At 35.1% G+C, this 25034-nt stretch overlaps 2 protein-coding genes across 2 annotated transcripts; both read left to right on the top strand.

Moving 5' to 3' along the window:
* Window positions 1-561: 561 nt before the first annotated feature.
* Smp_042230 (hypothetical protein) lies at window positions 562-7578 on the top strand (the record flags this gene model as incomplete). Its single annotated transcript, XM_018794231.1, has 4 exons — window positions 562-768; window positions 2493-2645; window positions 4398-4713; window positions 7253-7578. Coding segments are annotated over 4 exons (1002 nt in total), but the record flags the coding sequence as incomplete, so codon positions are not given.
* A 1592-nt stretch (window positions 7579-9170) lies between these two features.
* Smp_145070 (asparagine-rich antigen, putative) lies at window positions 9171-24139 on the top strand (the record flags this gene model as incomplete). The annotated part of the gene is made up of 7 exons (XM_018794220.1): window positions 9171-9253; window positions 11460-11569; window positions 12171-12415; window positions 15595-16137; window positions 18057-18596; window positions 22155-22516; window positions 24013-24139. 7 exons carry the CDS (start codon window positions 9171-9173, stop codon window positions 24137-24139), a joined length of 2010 nt encoding a protein of 669 aa, XP_018647090.1.
* Window positions 24140-25034: the final 895 nt, after the last annotated feature.

Below are 25034 nucleotides of genomic sequence, written 5' to 3'. Positions count from 1 at the left end.
CATATAATTATTACTGGAATTATTTTCAGCTTTATTGGATTAGTGTTGCTTTTCGTGACCTTAAATTTGTCCAGTTCTAGTGTCAAGCCATAAAACACCAGCAGATCTATGTAAACTAATATTTTGTTAGATCTCATGCTGTGTTTCTGATACGTTTTTTCATTAGACTGATTTTTCACAACTCCAACTTTAGTTCAATTAGCAAAACTGCTTCTATCCTTTTATTCCATGTCTGCTAATTAGAATGATAAGTTTAAGATTAGATAGAAGCTTTTCAATAGAGACCTCAGAAGAATTAAATTGTATTCAAGTTTACTCAAATTGTATATCGATTATTAAATAATTACTAATTACTCATTAGTTGTCACTGTACGTAAAGTCACAGTGCATCAATCAATAAAACGAAAATGCATTGAAAATTAACTGGGCAAAACACATCGTAAATAATATACTAATTTCAAGGTTGATTTTCTTTCTAATACGTTGTATTTTGGGGATGTTACATCTTCAACAGTCCCTGTTTTGATTGTTTACCTTTTTTTATTCTCTTTTTTGTGTAGTCTCAATGCAATCGATTTTAAAGTTCGTCAGTTCTATCATATTCCAGAAGGTGATCCAGGTTTGCGTCGTGCTAAAGTTGAACATTATTTCAAGCATGTATATCACTCAAATGCTATCGAGGGTAATACGCTTACATTAGCTCAAACTCGATCAATTTTGGAAACACGATTAGCTGTTGGTGGGAAAAGCCTATTGGAGCAAAATGAAGTATTGTAATTTTTGTATATTTGTCGAAAGTTTTTTCCGTATTTTGTTCTATTCACCTAGGTCTTGTATACGAATAAGCCATGTATAGTCTGTTATCTTACTAGCCATAGTTCAGTGATTGGACTATTTCTCTTTTAACTGACCAGTTCCTCATACTTTGGTTCGGATACAAGATGTTGTCGCTAACCCTCACATAAAATGTGAAAAAACCGATTACATAAAGCTGTACTTGACAAATGATTTGGATTGTATTTGTATATATCTTACTGGTCACCATTTTCATACTGTAGTTTCGTCCCCAACTATCTTTTAATAATGTATGTATCAGCAATTGGTAATTTCGAGTTTCTTGAGCTAGATGACTTAATTGCGGGGCTTTCATTATCATACTGGACAATAAAAGCTCTACAGTTAAGTCATCCAGCTCGAAGAACTCAATACCACTAAAAACATCCACCTGGTCTAAAAGGTTTCCCCATATATCAGTACACCCTAATTATTAGAACTGATTGATTAATGAAAAGGACGTTCTCAAGCTTTTAAGTGGTATTTTTAATAGATGTTTCAACCAATCAACGGTGATAATTAAGATTATCATTTATAACTATTCAAGAAGATCGAATTTAATAATCACTCAACTTGAATATGGCAGGACTTATAACACTGTACCTTGTCCATCAGTGTAAATTTTATATTTCTTCAGTTTTAATGCCAGCTTGGCCTCAGTTTTATTTACCAGTTCTTTCTCTATCAGTTTAAATCTCATCTTATGTACGAATTCGCGGAAATGTGTTCTCATAGTTAACTCAAATAATCAATCAAACAATAGGTTTCTGAGATCTCATATCGGAAGATTATTTCTCATAGATTTTATGTCCCAAGAATAAAACTCGTTACAGTCTGCAAAAATCGTCAATGTATTGAAGATATTTTGGTATACTGTGTGGGCTGTTCTGCATCTGTAATCAGTGCCAACCAAAATTCTATGAAAAATAAAGGTATATTAGAGAGTTGGTTTACTGCTTACAGGAGTTCGCAAACGGTAAAAGGTAGCGTCACGCTGTACAGAACACACTTTATTAGAGCATAACTAGATCATCTTACAATAAGTAGCATACTTTACTCAGTTAAAATGATTACACATGAAATTATCTTCATGTTTCATGTATTATTGTAAAATACCAGACTAACAGTTGAGATATCTTACTCCCACCCACTATGTTGCAAGCTTCGACTCCGCCTCCACCCACTTCGATGTAGGTAGCTGAATAGTGTCCCTTATCCTTGCATAAAAAGTGTAAGTTCAAAGTTGAGTACCTAAACTTGTATCTATTTAGAAAACCGTCACCTCTTCGACTTTTCATAGTACTTTTTTCTAGGGGTATCATAATCCAATGAAGCATTGCTCTTCACTTTATATTTGCATCAGTTTGTCTCTTGTTTTAAGAATTATATTTAAAGGAAAAAAATATGTTCAATTGTTAAATATATACAAAACAATACAATTCATAGGCGCTGTCATATTAACTTCTTCGTACTCGTCAGTTTAACCATTAAAAGACTGTGTAGCATATTATTTGTCAGCTTAAAACTCCTGTTTTATCATTTCAAAACTACATAAAGCAGAAGACGAAACCACTTTCCTACCATTCGTTCTATAGAAATAGCAAATTGTTAATTAATTAAGCAATTAATTGACGCCCAATTTACCTGCTATATTTTAGGTCCTTGGTATGGATTCAGCTCTCAGATATATTAACAACACTCTTCTACGTGGGGATTTGACTGCTATAACACTAGACAATATATTGGAATTGCATCGTAGACTCTTATCGTTTGTGGATTTGAGGGAGGCTGGAAGATTACGACGTTCTCAGGTAGTTCATAGATTATTTTGTGATATATTTTTAGGATGTCATGCATTAGGAAGAAAATCATCAAGAAACCCTAATCCTAGACAATTGCACTTTTTGTCACTCTACGGCGTGATGTGTTCGTAACATTGATTAGAGCTGAGTTTCACTAAAGGTTCGAATTTACATCACTCAGAGATATTACCTCCTAGCTGATTCAAATTGGGACTGGACTACGTCAACTAATTGGTTATGGGATTGTAACTTGATGTGAAAGTGTATATTTGGATCAGTTGGATATGTCAATCTTAAGGTTTATACATCTATTAATACAACAATAGTATAAATAAATTTGCAAAACCACATTGTGCTACCTATTAAAGTTTTAGGATTCTCCCTGTTCATTAGATAGTGGCTACACTGTGTAAATTTACGACTTTAGAAATCGCTATTTAAAGACAGAAGATATGCCCAAGGTACTCGTATTACACCATAGGTAGTTCCATATATTACTCACGTAAGGTGGAATCACAGAAGAAGTAATGCTATTGTAGAGTTAAAAGTAAAAGTTGTGATTTTATTTATTATTTATTTAAACACATAAATATTGGTACAAAAAGCACCAGATAAATATGCGCCTCACAAATCTCATTTGATTTGCGTGAGGGCTGAGATACTGCCCAGGTGCCCAGACTGAAGCAAGTGGTTTTCTTAGGGGGCCACACCCGGAGCCTTTGACCTAAAAGTCTGATCCACAAGGCAGTGGAGCATCGTGAGGAGATGCAGTCCCATGGTAGCCGGTGATCAACGATTGATTCGTACGCCATTTGTTCCCTCAGGATACTGGAGCCCATGTGTACCATTAGTTTGGAATCAGGGTTTTCCAACTCCACTAGGTGGACTCGTCTTGTCCACCAACCCGGTTAAAGCGCCGGACATTCGCTTTTCGTCCTCTCAATTTCGTAAACAACAGTAATTCCACGAGAAGGCAGTGAGTAGGACTTCCCTGTCAGAGGCTATATATTCGCGTGGCCATGTGAGAGCATTTCGAGAAGGAGAGCGGACTCTCCCCACTCTCGGCCGTACCAGGGCATTTGGGGGCAAAAGTTGTGAACTCTTTGTCTACTGAATTGGTCGGAATATGTTATTTGATGCTTAGTCACCGTTGATGAAAACACACTTCAGCAACTAACACAAGAGTAAATTGGTAAAGGTTTGACAACAATCAGAACAAGGCATTTTTTCAGCCATGAATGTCTTGAACTATTGGCCCGAACTATAACATGAAGTGTAGGCTTTCTGGTTAGTATCCACTAAATAATCGTAATTTACGATTAGAAAAATTACAAAATCAGTCTTAATGTCACAAAAATATTCTTTTCTTTCACTTAATATTAAACCAATTACCACTTTATATTTTCCTCTATACGATTTCTTTCTGTTATTTTACATTTATTTCCTATATTCAGTCCACCACTAACCCTGTGCTAATACCAAATGTAGAAACTTAAATCAATACAACCACACAAATGCACAACATTCTACGCTGTTTATGAGTGATTACCCTTAAAATTTTTCACTGGCTTATGTCAAGATTAAGACCAACTAACTGGTTTTTAGTTCTGATCATGATCAGATTGACAAGTAGTAAATCAATTAATGGTAGTTGGGGGAGTTAACCTATCATTAACATATCTTTTTATGATATAAGTATGAGTTTTGTTGTTGTTTATAATTTAAATATCTCATTATTCACTAATTGATATTTATTTTAAGGTGTTTATTGCTGATCACCAACCACCACCTCCATCTAGTGTACCTGATCTAATGTCAGAATTAATTGGTTGGTTAAGTTCTGATGAAATAGCCGATATGCATCCAATTGAATTGGCTGCTCTGACACATTGGAAACTAGTGTTTATTCATCCATTTTATGATGGAAATGGACGTACTGCTCGACTTCTTATGAATTTGATTTTAATGCGTTCTGGCTTACCTCCAGCTATTATTAAAATAGAAGATCGTTTTACTTATTATGAATTGCTGAAAACAGCAAATGATGGAGATGTGCGTCCATTTATTCGTTTCATAGGTAAGCTTTTGTGTAATTCAACCTTTTACATACATATTTCATAGTTCAAAGATATATTTGAACAATTATCGACAAAACAGTTACAAAATGAGCCTAATTTGATTTAGTTCATTTTATAAGACGAAAGTCGATGCATGTAGATAAAATTTTTGGTGTCCATTATTTTCTCATTGTCATAAAACAACCAAACAATTAGGATTTCAGTAGTTTCTTCGGATAATAATGGGATCCATCGATTGCTGGATTGCCCCTTGGATCCATATTCAGCGTCCTGTTCTATAGTTCTGGCTGGCGTAGGAGTAGGTTGGAAGATAGCTAGATGTAGCTACAATAAATCACCATGTCGATCTACTGAGTCATTGACTGTTGGTCTGAGCTTTGTTAGTAGATGCAAACTATTCGATTGAAGTGCACCTCAATAATCGTGATCGGTGGCTGGGGACCTGAGGTGAAATCTTTACAATACACTACTAGACACTGCATCCAATAGTAGCTGTGAGACAAAGTAGACACATAAAATGATATAAGACTGATATTTAAATATTTTAAATGAGTTTTGAGTCATGAATGTTCGTCAGAAGCTGATAAAAACCTAGACTGCAATTTTATCTTCTAAACTTGACTCAAGTTTTGGTTGGTCCGATTATTTAGTCATTTTGGGGTTACTACTACTAATGTAATCAGTAGTAAGTTGTAGTTTGTTAAATTTAGGTTTGTTGATTATTTACGTCTGATGGTTTGGTACGCAAGTCCATGGTCTAATACGTCTTTAACTTTTTCAGTCACATGGAAAATTGCATGCTTCTCGAACACATTCGTCAAAATGTTCGGAATCATCGATGATATATCCTCGCAGTGACCTTGTCTGAGACTGATTACTGTAGAGAAGACTCATCTACTATGCGTAACCTACTGTAAATCATGGATATCTCATTACTTTATATCTGTTCCTCGTCTGTATATATTGTTTTCCAATCATTTCAATAGCTTCCTACTTTTATAAAAATCCCAAAATATCGATGCACTTATAATCGTGAACAAGATGATCTGTGTTGCTGTTATAGGTAAGAGGGCGGTTGTCACTTCTCGTCCGCTTACATTGTGGAAGGATAATTCTTCTTGAGGGACCTGATAAGGAAGCCGGGTTAGTGGTAGTCTTATTGACCTGGGAGGGAGCGATCGAATACCTCGAGGTACAACTGCTTGAGATCGGTCACACGGCGTTTCTGTGAGTTTTCGATTTGCTAGCTCTGTACTTCAAAAGGCCTTATCGCCGGAGACAGAAATCCATATCCTACCATATCATGAGGTGAGGTGTGACATTTTTAGGGTAGTTCTCTTCTAACTCCTTCCTTCCATTGTGAGAAGATAACATTGTTGCAGATGCTGTTTGTTTGAGGGGAAATCCTCTCCTGTTACATCCCTCTATAGTCAACAGCATGACTTCGCCCTTGGAACTTAGATTGTTGCTTTTAGTCTTACCGTTCTCCAACCGACCTATATGGTATGATAGAACCTAGAGAAATATGTGTTTCAGTCAACATAGCTCGGTTGAGTCATCGCAATAGGCAAGTCCGACCACTGTGTTGATGCATCAACTGCAGTCAGGTGCATAACGATTTACAGTGTGTGTATCTTTGTATTTGGGGAATATGTATTATTTTAAATGTGAACTCTGTATATTTGATTTCAGTGCGTTTTTTGTCGTATAAATTACTTTCCTGTTGCTCTGGATTCAAGCGACACTTGTTTAGTTTGCTCATGTTTGCAAATAATAATGACAATTTAATCTGTCTATAGTTGAATGAACGAAAGTATAATTCGAAATCTTCTAAGCTCTCTACCAAATAGATCTTCCTTACAAGGTATGTGCTTGAAATTAATCGAGGCTAAAAGGGAAACCCGAAGCCATATCCTGTTTTAAAGTGTCATTAGATTAGTAGTTATTACCATGAAACAAAGCACTTTGTTTCAACAACTTACTGCCATACTATGTTTATTGTTTCTCTTCTCAACAGTTTCAGAAAATAGTTGTGTGTTTTCTGTATATGTTGTCTGTAATAAAACAGGGAATTGTTTTATTAACATCATTTATTCATAAAATTAGATGATCTTGTTCTATGGAAAGCTGGATAAGAAATCTGTTCACAGGCTTTGGTAATTCATCGATTTAACCTTGATCTTTATGTTCAAAAACTGTATATTCAACCCCTTGGTTTACTACAGTCTAATTACCTCCCTCTTTTTATGCTATTAGTTATTTATTGACACCTGTTTTTTCCTCCTCACCTTCCAACATATTCCTTAACCAAACAATTGTCTTTCACGTATCTCTTCTATATCGTATTTTGTTATAAATATGATTGTACAGCTTCAGTGAAGATTGGTATAATTTTTAATTCAATAAATAACAAATTATTATATAATAAAAAATCGTAGGTTATCTATTCTCTTTTATGCGTATACATTGTTTCGTACTTGTGTTACAAATCACTTATTTGTAGTAGTTTACTCTTTTCTTCACTTTTTTTTCCAATAGCGAAATGTACTGAACGAACACTTGATGAATATTTAGAAGCCGCTGCAATAAATCATCAGACAAAATCCGACCATGTTACTCGTATTCCAATTGAAAGTGTATTGAATGATGACAAAGAATCAAGTTCAGTAACATTTGCTGTTCATGAGTCAAAATCCTCAAGTTCATCATCATCAGCCTATAATGTTCAATATTCTCCGCCACGACGACAACAACAAGCACGGGGTATTCATCCTTATCCATCAAGACTTGCGTCTTTTGCTGATCCTGAAGATTCAACTATCCAATTAGCTTTACCGCCGAATATAATTTATGCAGGTGGTTAGTTCTGTCATTTTATCAGGGATTAAGGACAGCTATTAATACGAAACTGTTGTTGTACATCAATGAATAGTACTAATAATAATGACACTAATATTTAACCAAGAGTACTACTTTTCAACTTATTTTTCTACCCATGTACTTTTATTTTAATTTTTTTTTGCAAATGAATTTGTCTTATTGAACATTTACTTATTTTTCAGAGAATAATGTTCTGGAATTTTTAATGATCTCGTTTATTTATTGTTCTTCTTTTGATTTGTTTATGATTTCGCTAATCATTTGCGTTTGTATTTGTAACTGAAAAGGTAAATCTGTACACATTATTATTATTATTGTACACAGGAACGTACTTAAAATAAAAGTTAGTTTGAAGTCAGGAAAGCTGTAAAATTGTTGCTTTTTCCTTCGTTTTCACTTTTCTATTTGTCTGGTTATTTTCTTGTTAAATCTCACCAGTGTTAAATGAATCTAGTTGATGCCTACCTGCGTTTATCTGTTCTCTTGTTAAATCTGAGTTATGATGTGTAAGTTTAATTTCATGCTATTATCAATTAGTATTTGAAAAGAAACAACACAATAATAGTAGTAGTATATTGAGTAAATTTTCATTTTTTCCACTATTTTGCCTTTGTCTTGAATCAAGTTAGTCATTTAACCTTAATGAGTTTTTTTTTCACAAAAAGCTAATTGAAGATAGTTAGTAAACTGTATTCATGTAAGTAAGACTATAATACAGTTGCTCCATTTGTTAACTGTATGTAATGCGGAAAATAATTAACTTGAGAGCGATAACTACTTTTAAAAATAAGTTTTAGTTTTTCCATCATGAGAATCGAGGTATATCCAGTTAGCGAATCCCGGATTCTACTGCCAGCCACAATCTGACTTAACTGAAAATCGCTCTTGTGCACAAAATGTATTTATATGTAAATATTCCAGAATATGGTCAATTTCGAGCTTTATCATCAGAATATCCAACATGAATTCTCATAATCTCCAATCACTCCAACCAAGATGTCTATAGGTCTTATGTCAATTGCCATTCATTTCTTGGTCTGACTCGACCATTTGTATGTAAGTAATAATCTATAATTTGAATAAGATAGCAGGCGTAATTATAAGCCGAAAAACTAGCATATGTAATAGATTTTGACAAAAAGTCAGATCCTCAGATAAATTTAAACACTTAGTTTATAGATTACCATTAATACCCTTAAGAATCCCATCAGACTGTTTTCTCTTATTTTTTATCTGGATGATTCTTCGTTGTTTAAATAAGTTAGTGATATGTTCTTGTTTCGATATACAGTCTCATTAAATTATTGTTTATTAATGTTTTGCGAGATTAAATTTGAATTTACGCTTGTTTTTTCGCAAGATGCATGATAACTATTTATGCGATCGAGCTGTAATAACTCCGAATAAGTTATGTTTTGCTACATAACGAAACTAATTAAACAAACGCTGATCTTTTTTTTTTGATTATGTTCAAGATAATGCAATTGCTAACGTCAACAGTTCTTTCTTTGTTGTTGAAGATTTGAACTTATTTCAATGCAATAATACGGTTAACAGAAACTGGTGAACCATACCGATGCCTAATATAAAAGGATCTATCGAAAATTTACGTCGTCAACTACGTTCAATTCGATTTAGTTATGATGTCAATTTTCAAGGGTAAGTTCTGGTTATAGTTTCATATAGATTACATTCATTGTGAATACTTGGAAGATGTCCTCAATAAGATCAGTTTATTTATTATTCCTCTCCTGTTAAATACTTTGTACTATATATATATATATATATATATATATATATATATATATATATCCAGATGAAATAGCTCCAAAAGTCTTTAATGATGGTCGTCCAGTTTTAGTGATTAGCTTGACTAATATTTTTGCTAAAATCTAGGAGTTGGACGTAATCCCATCCGACTGGTCACAATCATTGATTGTTCCAATATATAAGAAGGGATTAAAATCATCCTGTGATAACCATAGAGGGATTAGTCTGACTAACATAGCATCTAAAATACTAGCCTCAATAATTAGCGGGCGCCTAACTAAGGCTCGTGAACTACAAACACAAGAAAATCAGGCTAGATTCAGACGTGGTCGTGCCTCTATCGACCACATATTCACTATTCACCAGGTTTTAGAACACAGTTATGCTTATCGGCGTCAGACAATGATAGTTTTTCTTGACTTGAAAGCAGCATGTGACCCTGTAGGCCGAGAGGTCCTGTGGTAGTGTCTGTCATTAAAAGGTGTACCTCAGAAGTACATAAACCTTGTGAAGGCTCTTTACTCAAACACTACCAGTCGAGTGAGAGCTTATGGCGAACTGTCATCTAATTTTACAACCTCAAGCGGTTTCCGAAAATGCTGTCCACTATCTCCATTTTTGTTTAACTTCATCATAAATCTACTGCTGGGAAGAACGCTCTCATCTACCGAACTTTCAGGAATTGATCTCCTATCACGAGGTCCACTTATCGACTTAGAATACGCAGATGACATAGTCCTGTTTGGTGAAGACACTGACAAAATGCAGAGTCTTCTGTTGGAACTCAGTAATAATGCCAGGATGTTTGGGATGCGTTTCTCCCCATCTAAATGTAAATTGTTACTCCAGAACTGGCCTGCGTCAACACCCGAACTAAGGATAGGGAGTGAAGTAGTCGAACGCGTTGACAACTTCACTTATCTTGGAAGTCTGATCAGCCCTAATGGGTTGGTGTCTGACGAAATCTCAGCACGGATTCAAAAAGATCGTTTGGCTTTTGCCAACTTATGTCACCTATGGCGAAGACGAGATATCCGTCTATCAATTAAGGGACGAGTATACTGCGCAGCAGTTCGCTCTGTTCTACTTTACGGCTGTGAAACATGGCCATTAAGAATAGAAGATACTCGTAGGTTACTAGTATTTGATGACAAATATCTTGGAAATATTGCTCGCATCTGCTGGGATCACCGGGTAAGTAATAGTGAGGTTAAACGTAGAGTATTAGAGGATGATGGTTGTGAAATATATATATATACGTCGTAATTAGAACTGGTTCACTAATATTTGAGATTCTACGTTGTTTATCTGTTTACTATTCCACAATGCTACATCATGATATATCGATTAGAGAATGTAAAGTTCCTCTAACTACATCCCAATTCAAAAATAGAGTACATTTTAATGTTAAATTGGCTTTTGACCCATACTTTTCGTGATAATGCTATTGATACTGCCCACCTGACCGAAATGATACAGACGAAGAAAGGTCTAAATCTATGGCCCATCGTTTGATAATGGAGTACACTTACCTAGGGCTTTATCTAAATAAATGAGAGAACTGTTACATTACATCATTGATTACTTTAGGCTGATAGTATTAACTACTGGTCTCACATCTGTTACCTCAACTGAAAGACTTATATGTCTCATACAGAGTCTCAGAAAGAATTATATGTGTTTGTTTTATATTAGTACGTTTATCTATTTATCTGCGGTTTTCAATGTCCGTTCCGTCACTAAGAATATCCTTGCAACATCGAGAATCGATTGAGGTTCGAAGTGTAAGACGTTAGATGCTATCTCAGTTGCCTGTACGTTAAGTGCTAGCCGAAATTCCCTAAGATCATGGGGTCTATCCTTGGTGGAGTCTTGAATTCGCACTTCTAAGGGGTCTCGTACTAAAAAGAAATAACTGTCTAGTACTCCCTGGTTTTCAAATGTTTTCTACCCAAAATCAACCCATAATTTAAGATTTCAAATACATAGTATTCGATTTGACCATCAATAACTGAAAAATAATTACGCTTAACATTCTAATGGGTTATATTTTACTGATGCTATATATACATATATGCTTTCTTGTTTATTTTAGTATGGTGTTGGGTCAGTCATCTGCATTTGTTGAATTTTATCGGCATTTACTCTGTGATTATAATGCAAAAGTCACCAGTTACCTAGTTGAACTTGGATTTGGAATGCTCGGTATGATTTTACAATAAGTTAACACATCCATTAATACTATTGATAAACTTATTTAGGTTTTCTCTTTTTTATTCATCTTATCAATTATGACACAGTAATGAGAGTATTTGCATGTGGTGATATCGATTTCATTTTTATTAAAAAAAAAACATTTTCATTATGTATGTAGATATTATCTTGATTGCAGATTCTTGTGAAGTTATTTTGCGTTTTCGAATGGGATTAAATAAAAAAATACTATACTAGGCTGTTTCATGCACTCCTAGAAAATCGTAAACCTAGACAAAACCAGTGTCAGTAGAATTTCTCTCAACTCAAACTCATAACAAGTAAACTACGTTACTCCTTATATAATTATCACATTTATGGTTTAGTGATTAAAAAGTTTAACCTTCGACTAATTAGCTCCAGGCTTGAAAACACCTCCACCTCATTTTAGGGAGATGAATAGTATCGCTAGGCTTCACATACAAAACTTGCTGTTAGTAACCAAGTAAATAAATTTGTACTTGGCGAGTAATATACTCCATTTTACCAAGTATTATCCATAATTATCACTTTATTCTTTTATTTTATTCGTCATACATGTGTGTAAATACAGGCACAACAGACAGTAGATTTATGGAAGTGCTTTATCGTATTCTTCGAGATCTTTTCTCTTATCGACCATCGATAACAATGGCACAATTTTTTGTGACTGGATTTGCAGAGCGTAAGATTGAAATGGCTACCACTGTTGCTTTACATATAGGATCCTTAATTAAACATCAGGATAAGAATAGAATACATTCCAATTATCATCATCAACGACAACACGAGAGCCGTCACCATAATGATCAGCTGAAGGTTAATTCAAACACACAAATACCTTTAGCGTTGCCTGGAGTTTCACTGCATCGATCAATTGAGCGAAATGTTGAAAAATCACTTGTTTCATCTAATAATAATAACAACAATAATAATGATAATAATATTGGATTCTGTAGAAAAATTGTACATTCCAATGGGAGAAATCCTCTAATGTATAATGATTTGTCGAACGAAACCAATTGTACTGTTTTAAATGGTAATAAAACAACTGTTCAAGGTAGAGAATGTTCACAAGAACCCCATAACTATAGTAATGATCGTAATGTAAATGGTAAAGAAACAAAGTTTTACAAAACAAAAACACCAGTAGGTTTTTCTTTTACCTGCCTTTCGTATTATCATTATTATTTTATAAAATGACTTTCATCTTCACTCGTAAATTGAATTTTTCTCTTTGTTGACATTCAGTGTCTAAGTTAATCAGTCTCTATTGACCTGTAAGTTTATTGAATGGGCGCGTTAATATTGCTTGTATTTACATGTTGATTGGAATTTTGTATAGTTGATTTTAATGAACATACTCGTTGAACAAGTGGCTTTCATGATTTAACAGGTTGATAAGTAACGTTCTCGTATTTAGAGCGAGTTCCAGCGGGTTCCAGCTTCAGCTGGATGTATGTATGTGCAACTGACCTGTTCCAAATAAGATAAATTTATTTATTCATTTAAACACATGGACATTGGTAGAAGGGGGCACGAAATACATACACGCCACACAATAACAGTAGGGTGATGAGATGGAAAGTGTAAAGTGTGTATAACAAAGAGAAGAATAGCAACGAACAGAAATTAGTATACGAGAGTGAAATGATGACAATTATCACAGTAATAATAACACTGATAATGGGAGAAATATTTCAATTAGCGAAAATACAACCAGAATGAATTTCAGTCACATAAGTTACGCTCACTTTTATGAGGAAAGCAGGATCGCCACTGGTTTCTATTCTGAGCCATGTCTGGTGACTTCTCTAGCCACTGTGTTGCTCCATTTCTAGGATCCCAACCAGGGAGTCGTGAAGGACCAACAAAAGCCAGTCCTGTACAGCTTTCTTTCATATCACGACACCATGTCATACACTGACCAACTCTCCGCTTTTCCCTGTCAGTCCCAGCGTTGGCAAATAGTGCGCGACGTGGAATTCTCTGGAACGACGTTCGTAAGACATCTCCAAGCCACCGAAATGGCACACCCTTCTTCAATAGACAATCCTAGAGAACAGTCCTGTCCATCGAATGGAAGACGGCCCTGATGTCAAGAAACACTACGATTGTTGATCTGTGATAAGTATGACGGTGTTCTAACATTTGATGGAGGGTGAAGATATAATCATTACGTCATCGATCAGAATGAAAACCAGCCTGGTCCTCGCGAACCAATCTTTTCCGCGTATTTAACAGTCCACGAGGTATGACGGAAGCCAATAGTTTAGACGCTATCGGAAGTAGACCTATTCCTCGATAGTTGTTGCGGAGACGACGTGAACCCCTTTTAAAGATAGGAACAACTATCGACTCACTCTACCATGTAAATAGCTCAGTCAGTCCCATAACCAGAAAGTCGCCACCATCTTTAAAAAGGACCGGAGGTATGTCATCTGGGCCAGGTGATTTGTGGCATTTGAAGAGTTGGAGTTGCTTGAGGACTTCCGCCTCATTTGGTGGAGCAGTCGTCATCGGCCATGAAGAGTAGGACAGTCTGATTGATGTCATCGAGACAGTAGACCAGTTAGACTGCTCCTCAAGAAACTACCCATTGTCCAAGAATAGATGTTAGTGATTGGCATCCCATCATCTTCACAGATTGCTTCATTCACACCAGACGTCTTGCTGCTAGTGACTCGAATGAGTTAAAAGAGCTCCCGGCAGGTACTAGATTCAGCTGCTGCTTTTAATTTGTTAACACGCTCTGACCACCATGCGAGCATCGTTTATGGTCAAACTCGCGGTCACCCGTTGTAGACCGACGGGCTTCGATGGGTTGTAAGGAGCCTGTAAAAACCCAGTACTTATAAGCGGAACGTATCGCGAAGCTTCAAGAGACTTTACTCGTCGTTTTCACGGCGTCATGCAATCGCAACCAATGTTCATCTATACATTTGGGTGGGATGGCAACTAACCCTGAACCTAGCTCAGTTTGATCTTTAGTTGCAAAAGAAGCTGCAACCGATTTACTGATATCGATCCGTTTAGGACAGTGAACTTGTTGGTCACTGAAACGTAAAGATTAGTGCAAACAAGGGCATGATCAAAGTCCAGATAAATACTCCAAAAGGAGTGGCGGTCTTGTACACAACCACGCCAGCGGTAGTTTATCGCAATGTGATCAATCTGAGCCCAGATTTTAGGTGCAGAGGGAGGACGCCAGGCAGCACATCGGCGATGACTGTGTCGGTAGTTAGTGCTAACCAGAAACAGGCTGTAGTCTGCGCACAGTTGCAGTAGGCTGTCGCCGTTATCTGACCTATGACCAACAAGTCCCCATTGATCACCTAAACAACTCTCTTCTATGCCTAAATGCCTGACCCGAACATTCAAGTCTACGGCTAGTACTAAAATATCTGTCGAACGCACTTTCTGTAGAAGAAGTGTTAACTGATGGTAAAATTTATTGGGTCTGCAATCTGTCGGAGCTATCTTTGATTTATCTATTAGTCATAATAAAAAAAAAATCGAATGAATACATTTCATTTAGAAAAGAAATGTATGCTACGCATTATACGATCTACATAAAGCCGTACTGTTTATTTCTTTATAATTACTCTAACTTTATCCGTTATATTTAGAGTCTAAACACTAAACTAAAATTGACACCGAAATACATTGCTGTTGGATAGCTGTTGGACAGAAGGTCTGCGTACTTCAAACTTATGTCGTTTCGTATTCATCGTCAAAAAGCAGAGATATGCAGTTTTATGCGATTTGATACCAAGTCATCATGGCAGTGTTAGACGTCAAGAGTAATTTTTCTGAACCACCGTTGATAATCTGTCAACCAATCAGGTTTAGAACTAAAACAAAATCTTAGCTTAAGAAAAATTCATTTAAAGTACCCAAATAACTTTTTATTCATTGAACTTTTAATTTGTCTTACAAATCATGAATCATTATGAAATGGTTTAATTTTCTTAAATCCTATTTTGTATAATATTCAGAATGCTGATCTTAATTCACGTGATCAACATAACAAATTCAAAAATGAATATGCTCAGTATAAACACATTTATCATCCCTCTCATTCATTGGACAATAACAATCCACGACGTTGTTATACATCTCATACACTATATGAAAATTGCACAAAAGTATCCGATCATAAATTGACCGCTACTGATACTACTGGATCCGTCAGTACGATGAATGTAACTCCAATGGTACCAATAAGATCACTTGATGCCCTAAGTGATTTTAAACAACACTCAAAAGAGAATTATGATACATCATCATTTAAAGATCACAATAGTAATACTAATGAACATTTATTAATCAGTAGTAATGATATTCCCTCAGTGATTAATCGTCAGGATAATCAATCTAGTTTAATGAATCATGAAGATCTTCAAAATATAATGAATTCATTGTTCCAATTAACCGGTAAAGTGAATGGTATGCTTACACGTATAAATAAATTAGAGAGCAGACTAACAAATGTTGAAACTGATTGTTCGTTTAATCATCGTTCAAGAACATATAGTGGAGTAAGTTTATGGGTTATTTCTAATTCATTCATCGTCGTTTTTTTTTCTATTTTAAAAAGGAATTTAGTCTTGAAGCTTTGTTGTGTGTCCTTATGTATGAGTTTCACCGATGTAGGTATTTGGCTTGTGATCAATAGCTTCTCTTTCCTGGTCTACTTTTAACTCGTTTACCGGATACAGATTCTTTTACTCGGCTTTGACCCATACTTTAAACGGGAGGGCTAGTGATACTAGTATTTGGTTGTCCAAACCGAAATTGATGAAGCAGGGTTTAAACCAGCGAATTAGTGAATAAAATTTGAATACAGGCAATTAGGTGGTATTGGCGTTCCCTAATCATACTAGATATATAAACGTGTAGCTCATTCTCTTTTTTTTTCTTTTCAAAAGTATGTATAATTGATGAGATTGTTGTCAACAAATCGCTCAGCTTGTCTGTTAAATTCCGAATGGCATAGTGGGGATTGAATGTGGACACTTAAAATAACTTTTCTGAAAATAAAAGGAGAAGGAGATGTAACAGAAATCATTCAGTGGTTCCTACCTATATACAAGCGTGCCTCTGACAATAGTCCCTCACAGTAAAAGTCATTGGTAGAAGATGAAGGCTGTGAACAATAAGTGATTCAATAAAACGATCCAAGAAGAGAAAACAGCAGCCAGACAGCTTACACAAGATCGACATACCAGTGTATGTAAGTGACTATAGACTTGACAAAGAGGTGTGGGCAGAGGAGTTTATTAGTGGGTCAGAGAGGTAGTCATTTTTGAAGCAGCTGTAAAAAGAAAAAGACATGTACGCCACAAGGATCGTTTGCTCAGAAAACCCAAAGAAGACTGACCATAAGAATGCACTACAGCCGTGAATGCCCTCCTTAATTCTTGTAAAGAAAATACAAATTAAGATACAAAGAGGCACAGAAGTGACACAAGAATCTGTGAAAGAATTGCTGTTCCGAAAAAATAAATGATAGCGAAGGAAAACCGTCGAATTTCAAGTGCACTGAATGAGCTTTGGAAAAGGAGAAGTCCTAAGGCTAACAAACGATTACTCAATTTTTATGTTAATGATACTCAAGTCGTGCTAGTAACAGAAAATATAAATGCTTTTTTCCAACTCAATTTTCAGCATGATCTTTACAGTTTTCTGATTGGTCGCTACTACGTCTTGAAGATCAAATCTATGCCTTCGTTGTTCTGTATGTTGAGTTATATCATTTTAAGTTGTCCGACTTGAATATCAAGTTCTTCTTACACCTCATCTTCGTCCTGTGTTAGTGATCACTTATTGAAATGATGTGTCCTAGTTGATGTTATTCAGTCCGCAATAGGACTATTCGTATAAAAATAGCTTGGTCGTTTCTAATATCCAAGTATGGTAGCCCAACCAGGAACCCGAATGCATAGTCGTTTTTATAAAGACATAACTGATAGACATACAGATAAAAAGATATTTAGAAAGAACATGAATGAGGATTTAGGGATAGTCATATAACTGAGTACAAGAAAGCCAATAAAATTGACCTGATGCATTTTATAACCACGTGACTAGTTTGATCTCATGTAACCCAAAAGAGTATGCGATTGTATAAACTTGTGATGTTCTTGTTATGGTATGTTCTGCTATGCGTTAGTAGAAGTGACCTTAACCTAATCGATAATATTGACTAGGTTTCAATTTATTGCGAACACTGGAAGTCCTTGAAAGACCGATAAATCCGAATCATGCATTATCAATGATAGATTGTAGATTACACTATGAATTCCTTCGTTAGTTATTACCCAAACATTTATGCAAAACTTCTTTAAACAGTTTCTTATGGAAACACATTAATTTTTCTAATTAAGGACACCGTTGTTTGTATTCATTGAGATTATTGGTTTCAGGTTGTATGTGTTTTTTTAACATAAACCTATAGAATACTGTTGGTTCAAATCAACATCTCACGGATTCAATTGATATATATGGGAGTAGAAATATTGTCAATCCTACTAGTTTACCTCATGTTGTTACAGGAAAATATAGTAGTTATTTGCCCATGAACTCAACAAATTCGCTTTTTGTCACATCTAATAGTGGCAGTTCTACGTTGGATACGTTCAATAAAACGATTGGAACAAAAACAAATACTACCACGAATACTGTAATGTCATCGTTAACAGTGACGACGGCGACATCGTATGCAGATCGTCATATTCTAAATCATAATAATAAATTATCTGAATATTTCTTATCAAAACCTAAATATTCGACATCAACAAAATTGGATTTAGAAGATAATAACGATTATCACTATTCAGTTGCTAGTAATCAAGCTACAATGAATAAAACAGAAAATCAGAACGTGAAAATTTCTATAAATGATAATCATCAATCTATCAAAAACGTTCCGAATGCTTTTAATTCATTTCATGATTCATATAAATTCAATGAGAATTGTTATGACTTATCAAGTCGGGTTAGTTATATATATATTGCTCTTTCATAGTTTATGTCATTCAAAAAAAAATGACTGATTCTGAAGATGTGTACGTAGACTATATAGTTTGTGTAATGTTCTCGATGTTATAGGGTTCCTTCACATAGAAGCGAAACTAAGTAAAAATGTTGAATTCAGCACTTAGTAAGACTGGAATAATAAAGTATGAGCAACAATTCGGTACGTAACGAAATGTAAGACAAGCAACAGCTCAGCCGTTACGTAATTGTCCACGCGCTTAAGAATTATGCTTAATTTTTTGTTTTTCTGCTATATCCGTCTCTGTAGTGCTAGCGCTTCACACACATACATCACAACTGCTTTTTGTCATCCAGAGATTTGTCGAATGACTGCTACGACTTCTACGGGTGTCCATACATCCGCTAAAAGAACTATCATCATACGATGTTCTTAAATCAGATTTTCATTTATTGGAGGTTGTGAGACATATAGATTGTTTTCTTCCAATCGCCTATAGCATTTCAATCATGTTTATTTTGTTTTCGTATCCTGTATATAAACATGCCATTTTATCATTTCGAAAAATCCATCCATCTGGCTAGTGGTTTTGTCTTTGATCTTTAATCATCTCGCGAGTAGCCATCATTCGTTCACATTATATCATTGTGTTCATCTGTCGATTAGCATTCTGTTCATCAACTTTGACAGTCGAAATTTCGTCTAACTAAATCACAGAATACCTTTTTTATAACATATCAACATCCTTGTATCAATTTTTAAAAGGGCTATTCAGTATAAGAAGTCTGAATTCTGGTGTTAAGTCATAACTAATGTAAAATTCAAACATGTCTTTAGTATAAAAATGTTATGTCTTCAGAACTCATTGACAAATGTTATGTGCTCAGTCACACATCAGAATCCTAGTTCCAACTCGGTCTTCTATTATCTTAGTATCTCTGACTTGGTCGAATACACGCCTGATCAGCGCAATTGTCCCTAAGCCGGCACCTAAGTTCTTATTGGTCCACTATTCGCTAGTTTCTCTGTGTCCTCGGCTTTTGAGTCCAAAATCGGTAATCAGCCTCCACTATCTTCATATCTCAAACAGACGTGGTTTATAAACACATACCGGACCCCACCACACCATAGAATGAAAACTAACAATCATCAATAAGCAAGCTAAAAGTGTATGTGGATGGGGGAGACTATAAATAATAAAATGACAGTTAGGTGGGAATGGTAAGCCGTACGACAGTAGTTTATAGGTTAATCGAAAGCTTGTGATAAAAGCCCCCCCCCGAATAACCGGATATGACCGAAGGTGAGGAGGGTCCGCTCTCCCGCTCGAGAAACTCTTCATATGATCACGCGTGTATAACCACTGCTAAGGAATTCCTACTCACTGCCTTCCCGCGATGGGGGTGTTGTTTACGAAATTGAGAAGACTAGAAGCGAATGCACGGCACTTAAACCGGGTTGGTGATTGCGGATAATCCACCTAGGGGAGTTACAAAATCCTTATTTCAAACCAGTGTTGCACACAGTCTCTAGGGTCCGGAGGGAACAAATGGCACATGGAGCTATTCTTGATCGCCGGCTACTACAAGACTACATCTCCTGACGTTGCTCTACTGCCTTGTGGATTAGCCTCCTAGGTCAAAGGCTCTGTAAGTGGCCTCCTTAGAAAACCTCCTCCTTTGATATTCATACCCAATCAGCATCCCAGCACATACATATTTTATGATATTTCAGTATAGCGCATATATATTTGGTTTCCCTTTGTGCCAATGTTCATGTGTTTAAATAGAAAATAAAAAATAATATGATAAAAGAAATATATAAGTATAGTAATCTATATACTCAGTAATCATATTGAAAAATTATAATTATTTATTCGGAAAATCGGTTTCAACTTCCGTATTATTCGTTCCGTTATAACAGTCGGTCAAAACTTATTAGGTTGGATCATTACCTCGCTATCTATAGTAAGTTGACCATGGTTGTTGATATAGACCATTGAGTTTTAATTCATTGTTTAGCCTCGCTAGACTTGAAGTTGTTGTTTTAAATCCTACTTGTTCGTCGTGGGTGCATATTTCTGAAGACAGACCTATGCCAGGGCGAAAAAGCTATCGATTGCTCTCTAATGTTCATTAATGATTTTTCAACTAGTTTGTCAATCTGCGATAAAAAGTGTCTTCAAACGTAACCACAATGTGCAACTCAACCGAATGGCTGGAGTCAACTCTAGGAATAAATCCTCCAATAAGATGGAGGCATATAGCAGTTTGCATCCAGTCTTGAAGGCATGTTATATGCTGTGGAGGGGGAGCATGCCGTGAAGTGTGTATGCAAAGAAGTCTGAAACAGAGATAAACAAGAGAAAAGTGGGCCAAAAACTCTGTGAACGCATAGGATAAACTTACTTTTAATAATGTAGTCAGTTGACAACAATTAGTAATAACATATAAATGAGATTAAGACGGTCTGATAATCGAAACTAAAAGTTAGTAGAGTAAGAAAAAATCACAAAAATAATCTGTCAAGGTCATCCAACTATTGAATGGATATTACGCTAAGTATTAAAACTAAGATGATTTATTTAAATCAAATATCGATCATAAAAAACATGTGTCAACTGGAATTTTGTTTCTTTTACTAGCCTATTTCGTATATTGACAAAATTTAAGTAGATGAATTAACAGGGAATTTTCAAATTCGTTTTTGCTCTATGAGTTTAAAGATGTGAACTTTGAATCAACACACTAAAACCTTCATTACGAAATTCTCGGTCTTTTCACCCACGTAGCCGGTGAATAACATCAATTCATAAAACAAGTTTTGTAAACTGATCTATTGAAATAACATCTAATAACAAGGTACAATGACAGATATTTTGATATTAAAATGTTCGTAAACTTAATGTGATCCATTTTGCTAACAATTATGTGTAATAAATACACTAAAGAGATTTGAAGCGGTGACTCCAATGGTTGGGACGTTCAACTTCTAACTGCTAAGTCACAGATTCCAACTCTGGTCTATAGAATTCGGTTTGAGCAGCCAGATGGTATCACTAATCTTTACACTCAGATTGTTACCTAAAGCTTATTGCACACATATGTACTTGGTTAATGAGTCATTAAAATGCTAAAGAGATTATTTCTAATGGTATTTTACTAGGAGAAATAATTTTGTAATTCACCTCTGCCCGGGTCTCATTCAAAATATATTGAAGTTCTTGCTGATTTGTTTGATGAAATATACATTATACTTTAAAGTGTTTGTTTTATTAATGTAACAAATCTCTTTGTTTAAAAACTTGTGAATATTTGAACGATATCCTTACTATAGTAGTCCGATTTGTTGGTAGACTGAAAATTATGTTTTCTAAGTAAGTTCTGCTTTTAAGTTATTGGATATTAGGTATTTGCTAATTTTTGGAACGGGACGTATATATGACAGCATGATCCATTGTAGCAGAGTACGTGATTATCAAGATAGACTATCATTTTATGTTATTTTCAATAAAAAGTATCTTTACAGTTTTATTCATTATCTTGCATTATATTTAAGAATGAAATTCCGGAATCCGTTCATTCTAAATATGCTGACACCTTGAGAACTATCAATCATCGATCATCTAAATTACTTGATCTAAATACTTGTTCACTGGTCGATTTAGATCTACAATCTGAAATTCAATCCCCTTCATTCGGTCGTAATAATTCGGCATTACCTTATCGCCCTAAATCATCTGCCGATTATTCTGTCAGACATGACACATCTAATCCATCTGAGAATTCTTATGGTCAGAATAAAATGATGATACCTTCGTTGCCATTAAATTCATCACCTAAATCTGTTGAATCAAAGATTCCAACCAATCAGAAGTCTGAGGCTTCATATCGTGCTCAAGTGGAACGTATAACCAATATGTAAGTCATCTAAATTTTCCTTTCTTCAGTGATTAAGGACGCTTACTGTTGTAATCTAGGAGGTGGGATGGTGACTTAATGCATAGGGCATTCGACTCTCAGTCTGCAAGTCGCTCTCTACCTACTTCGATTAGGCTGCAGAGTGTTATCACTAACTCTCACATGTAAAATGTCACTGAAAGCTGATTACACCAACTTGTACTTGTTAAGCGAGTTAAGTTACAAACCTAAGTGGCCATCAGGCTATTGTTTGAACATACAAAATGTAATGTTTCACAGTTCAACCCTCCCAAGCTATATATAGCAGTTCATCTTCCATGATAATCTTATCGCACCAACAGAAATTTTACAGCCAAGATAATCAATATGCAAATTAAGGCCACACATATGCACAGCCTCAAATAGAAATGCATCAGTTCAAATCGTTACACTTTGAAGTAGCATAAAGAAATGAATTCACCAGTTTACCAAAATAATTCAAGAACACAAAAATTGAGGATCAATATGATTTCCAAGATCTGTTGAAAAACAAGTGGGTACATCTTCGCCAAGATAGTTGGTTTTGAGATATATTACTTGGAGTTTTCAGTCACTGACTACTTATATCTCAATGACTCTAATCACAAATCCTGAACTTTATACGATTGGCAGATGAACACCTCGCCTCCTACACGAGCGATTCGCCTTGGTAAAAGCCAACAGAGCTTTCGTTAGATACCGACCAACCAGTGAACGTACTGAAATACTTCAATCCCTATGATCAATGTGGACAATTTCGCAGACCAGTCATGAAGCAGCAGTATTTCGTATCTAGATGAAGAGAAACGCATTCGCTCATAGTATTTCTAATATTTTACTTAGATGTTTTGTAAAATGACTCCTGTAGTTTGAAGCTAGTTTTCGTCACGAACTTCCATAACCGGATAGAGGACACTTGAAAACCAAACTCTCATTGAACATTCGTTTGTTTTATTAGTTTGTGACCGCAACATCATACAGTCAGAACCCTCATGTCTCTCAGTTGTCCAATGCTCCCTATGTAAATGTAGAGCTGATGTTATTTCGTCATATAAACTATGTTTGGTCATTTAGTTAGTCATTTTAATCATAAATATGTGTTTTTGTAATTTGTATTCGTCACTGCCTGATCCCATTTGGGTTAGGACTAAAAACCGGGAAGCAATGATCAGTTGTTTTGTCTCATTATCGGACTCCTCCTTGAAGTTCAAATGGAACCATTAAAGTTTAACCCAATGATTCTAATGGTTAAGCATTTGCTGCTATGTTCATGGTCCTGAGTTCGATCCTTGGCGGGGTCGTAGATGTGTACTCCTGAGGAGTCCTAAACCAATACTAATCTAGTTCTCTAGGGCTTTCCGGTTCTCAATAATCTCGAAACTAAGATCAGTCTGTGACAAGTACTACCTACAAATTAGACCTACCGAAAACCTATCAACTGAAATAATATATATTCTTTTCCAATGTTTTCATTGTAGGCTTGCCGAAACACAAAATCTTCTTCAAGAGCATCCTCCTGTTGTTAGAATGAACGAAATGCTTAGCAGCAACAATAATATCACAACCAATGATGATAGTAATAATGCAGTTATTTTAAAAGCATAAGATTGAAATTCTTAGTAGATTGAATAATTTTCTTTTTTTTCAAATTAATAACTATAGTTTATGAAAAGGAAACCAATTTTTCTTGTGACTGTTTTTGAACAAATAATGCTTCATTGTTTGTTAGTCTTAATACGACGTACATATTTTTTGCTCTTTTCGTTAGTCACATTTGTGTGTATGTGTGTGTGTTCAGAAGAGAAAGAATACATTTAGTTCTGTTTGTGATTGTTTTTAATGGAACAAACATACCAGTGAGTTACCTTACCATACGGTATAAAATCAACTCATCAATATCATCATTGTTCGATACACAAAACGATCATATCAACTGCACATTGATCTACCTACATAGATAATAAGGAATAATAATAATATAATTATCAGAAACACAGTTATAATATGTTTATTTGTTTACATAAGAAACAATCTTATTCTAATTTCATCATTTTTTCCTTGTCAAATCACTTTATTCCATTGTTATCTGTAGACTGTTTTCAAATTATTTTGTAAAGACTTTGTGAATAGAATATTGTTACATTTACACTTTTTTTTTGTTCATTAGTGATAGTGTTAGTTTAAATGGTTTTCGGTTATTTGTTTTATTGAACATCTGAATTTTAAATGTGCTTCCAAGTATATCCCCCAATTTGAATTGGTTAGAATAAACTATAACGATTATTAGTATGATTATTATTTGAAAATGCATCTTCATTCTCTTGAAACATTCTTTTCATGTTATGAGTGATGATAGTAGTGACTTATAGGAAACCCGGTTGTGATTTTTTGCTAATATTACTATGTTGTTTTACAATATTTTTCAACCCTTTAATCTTGATTTTAGAAATATCTTTGTTTTGCTTTTTTAAATTGTTTATCAGTTCAAAAAGAAAATCGA

Source organism: Schistosoma mansoni (genome assembly GCF_000237925.1).
Source record: "Schistosoma mansoni, WGS project CABG00000000 data, supercontig 0191, strain Puerto Rico, whole genome shotgun sequence".
Taxonomy (NCBI): domain Eukaryota; kingdom Metazoa; phylum Platyhelminthes; class Trematoda; order Strigeidida; family Schistosomatidae; genus Schistosoma; species Schistosoma mansoni.
This window is presented reverse-complemented; position numbering and strand designations above follow the sequence as displayed.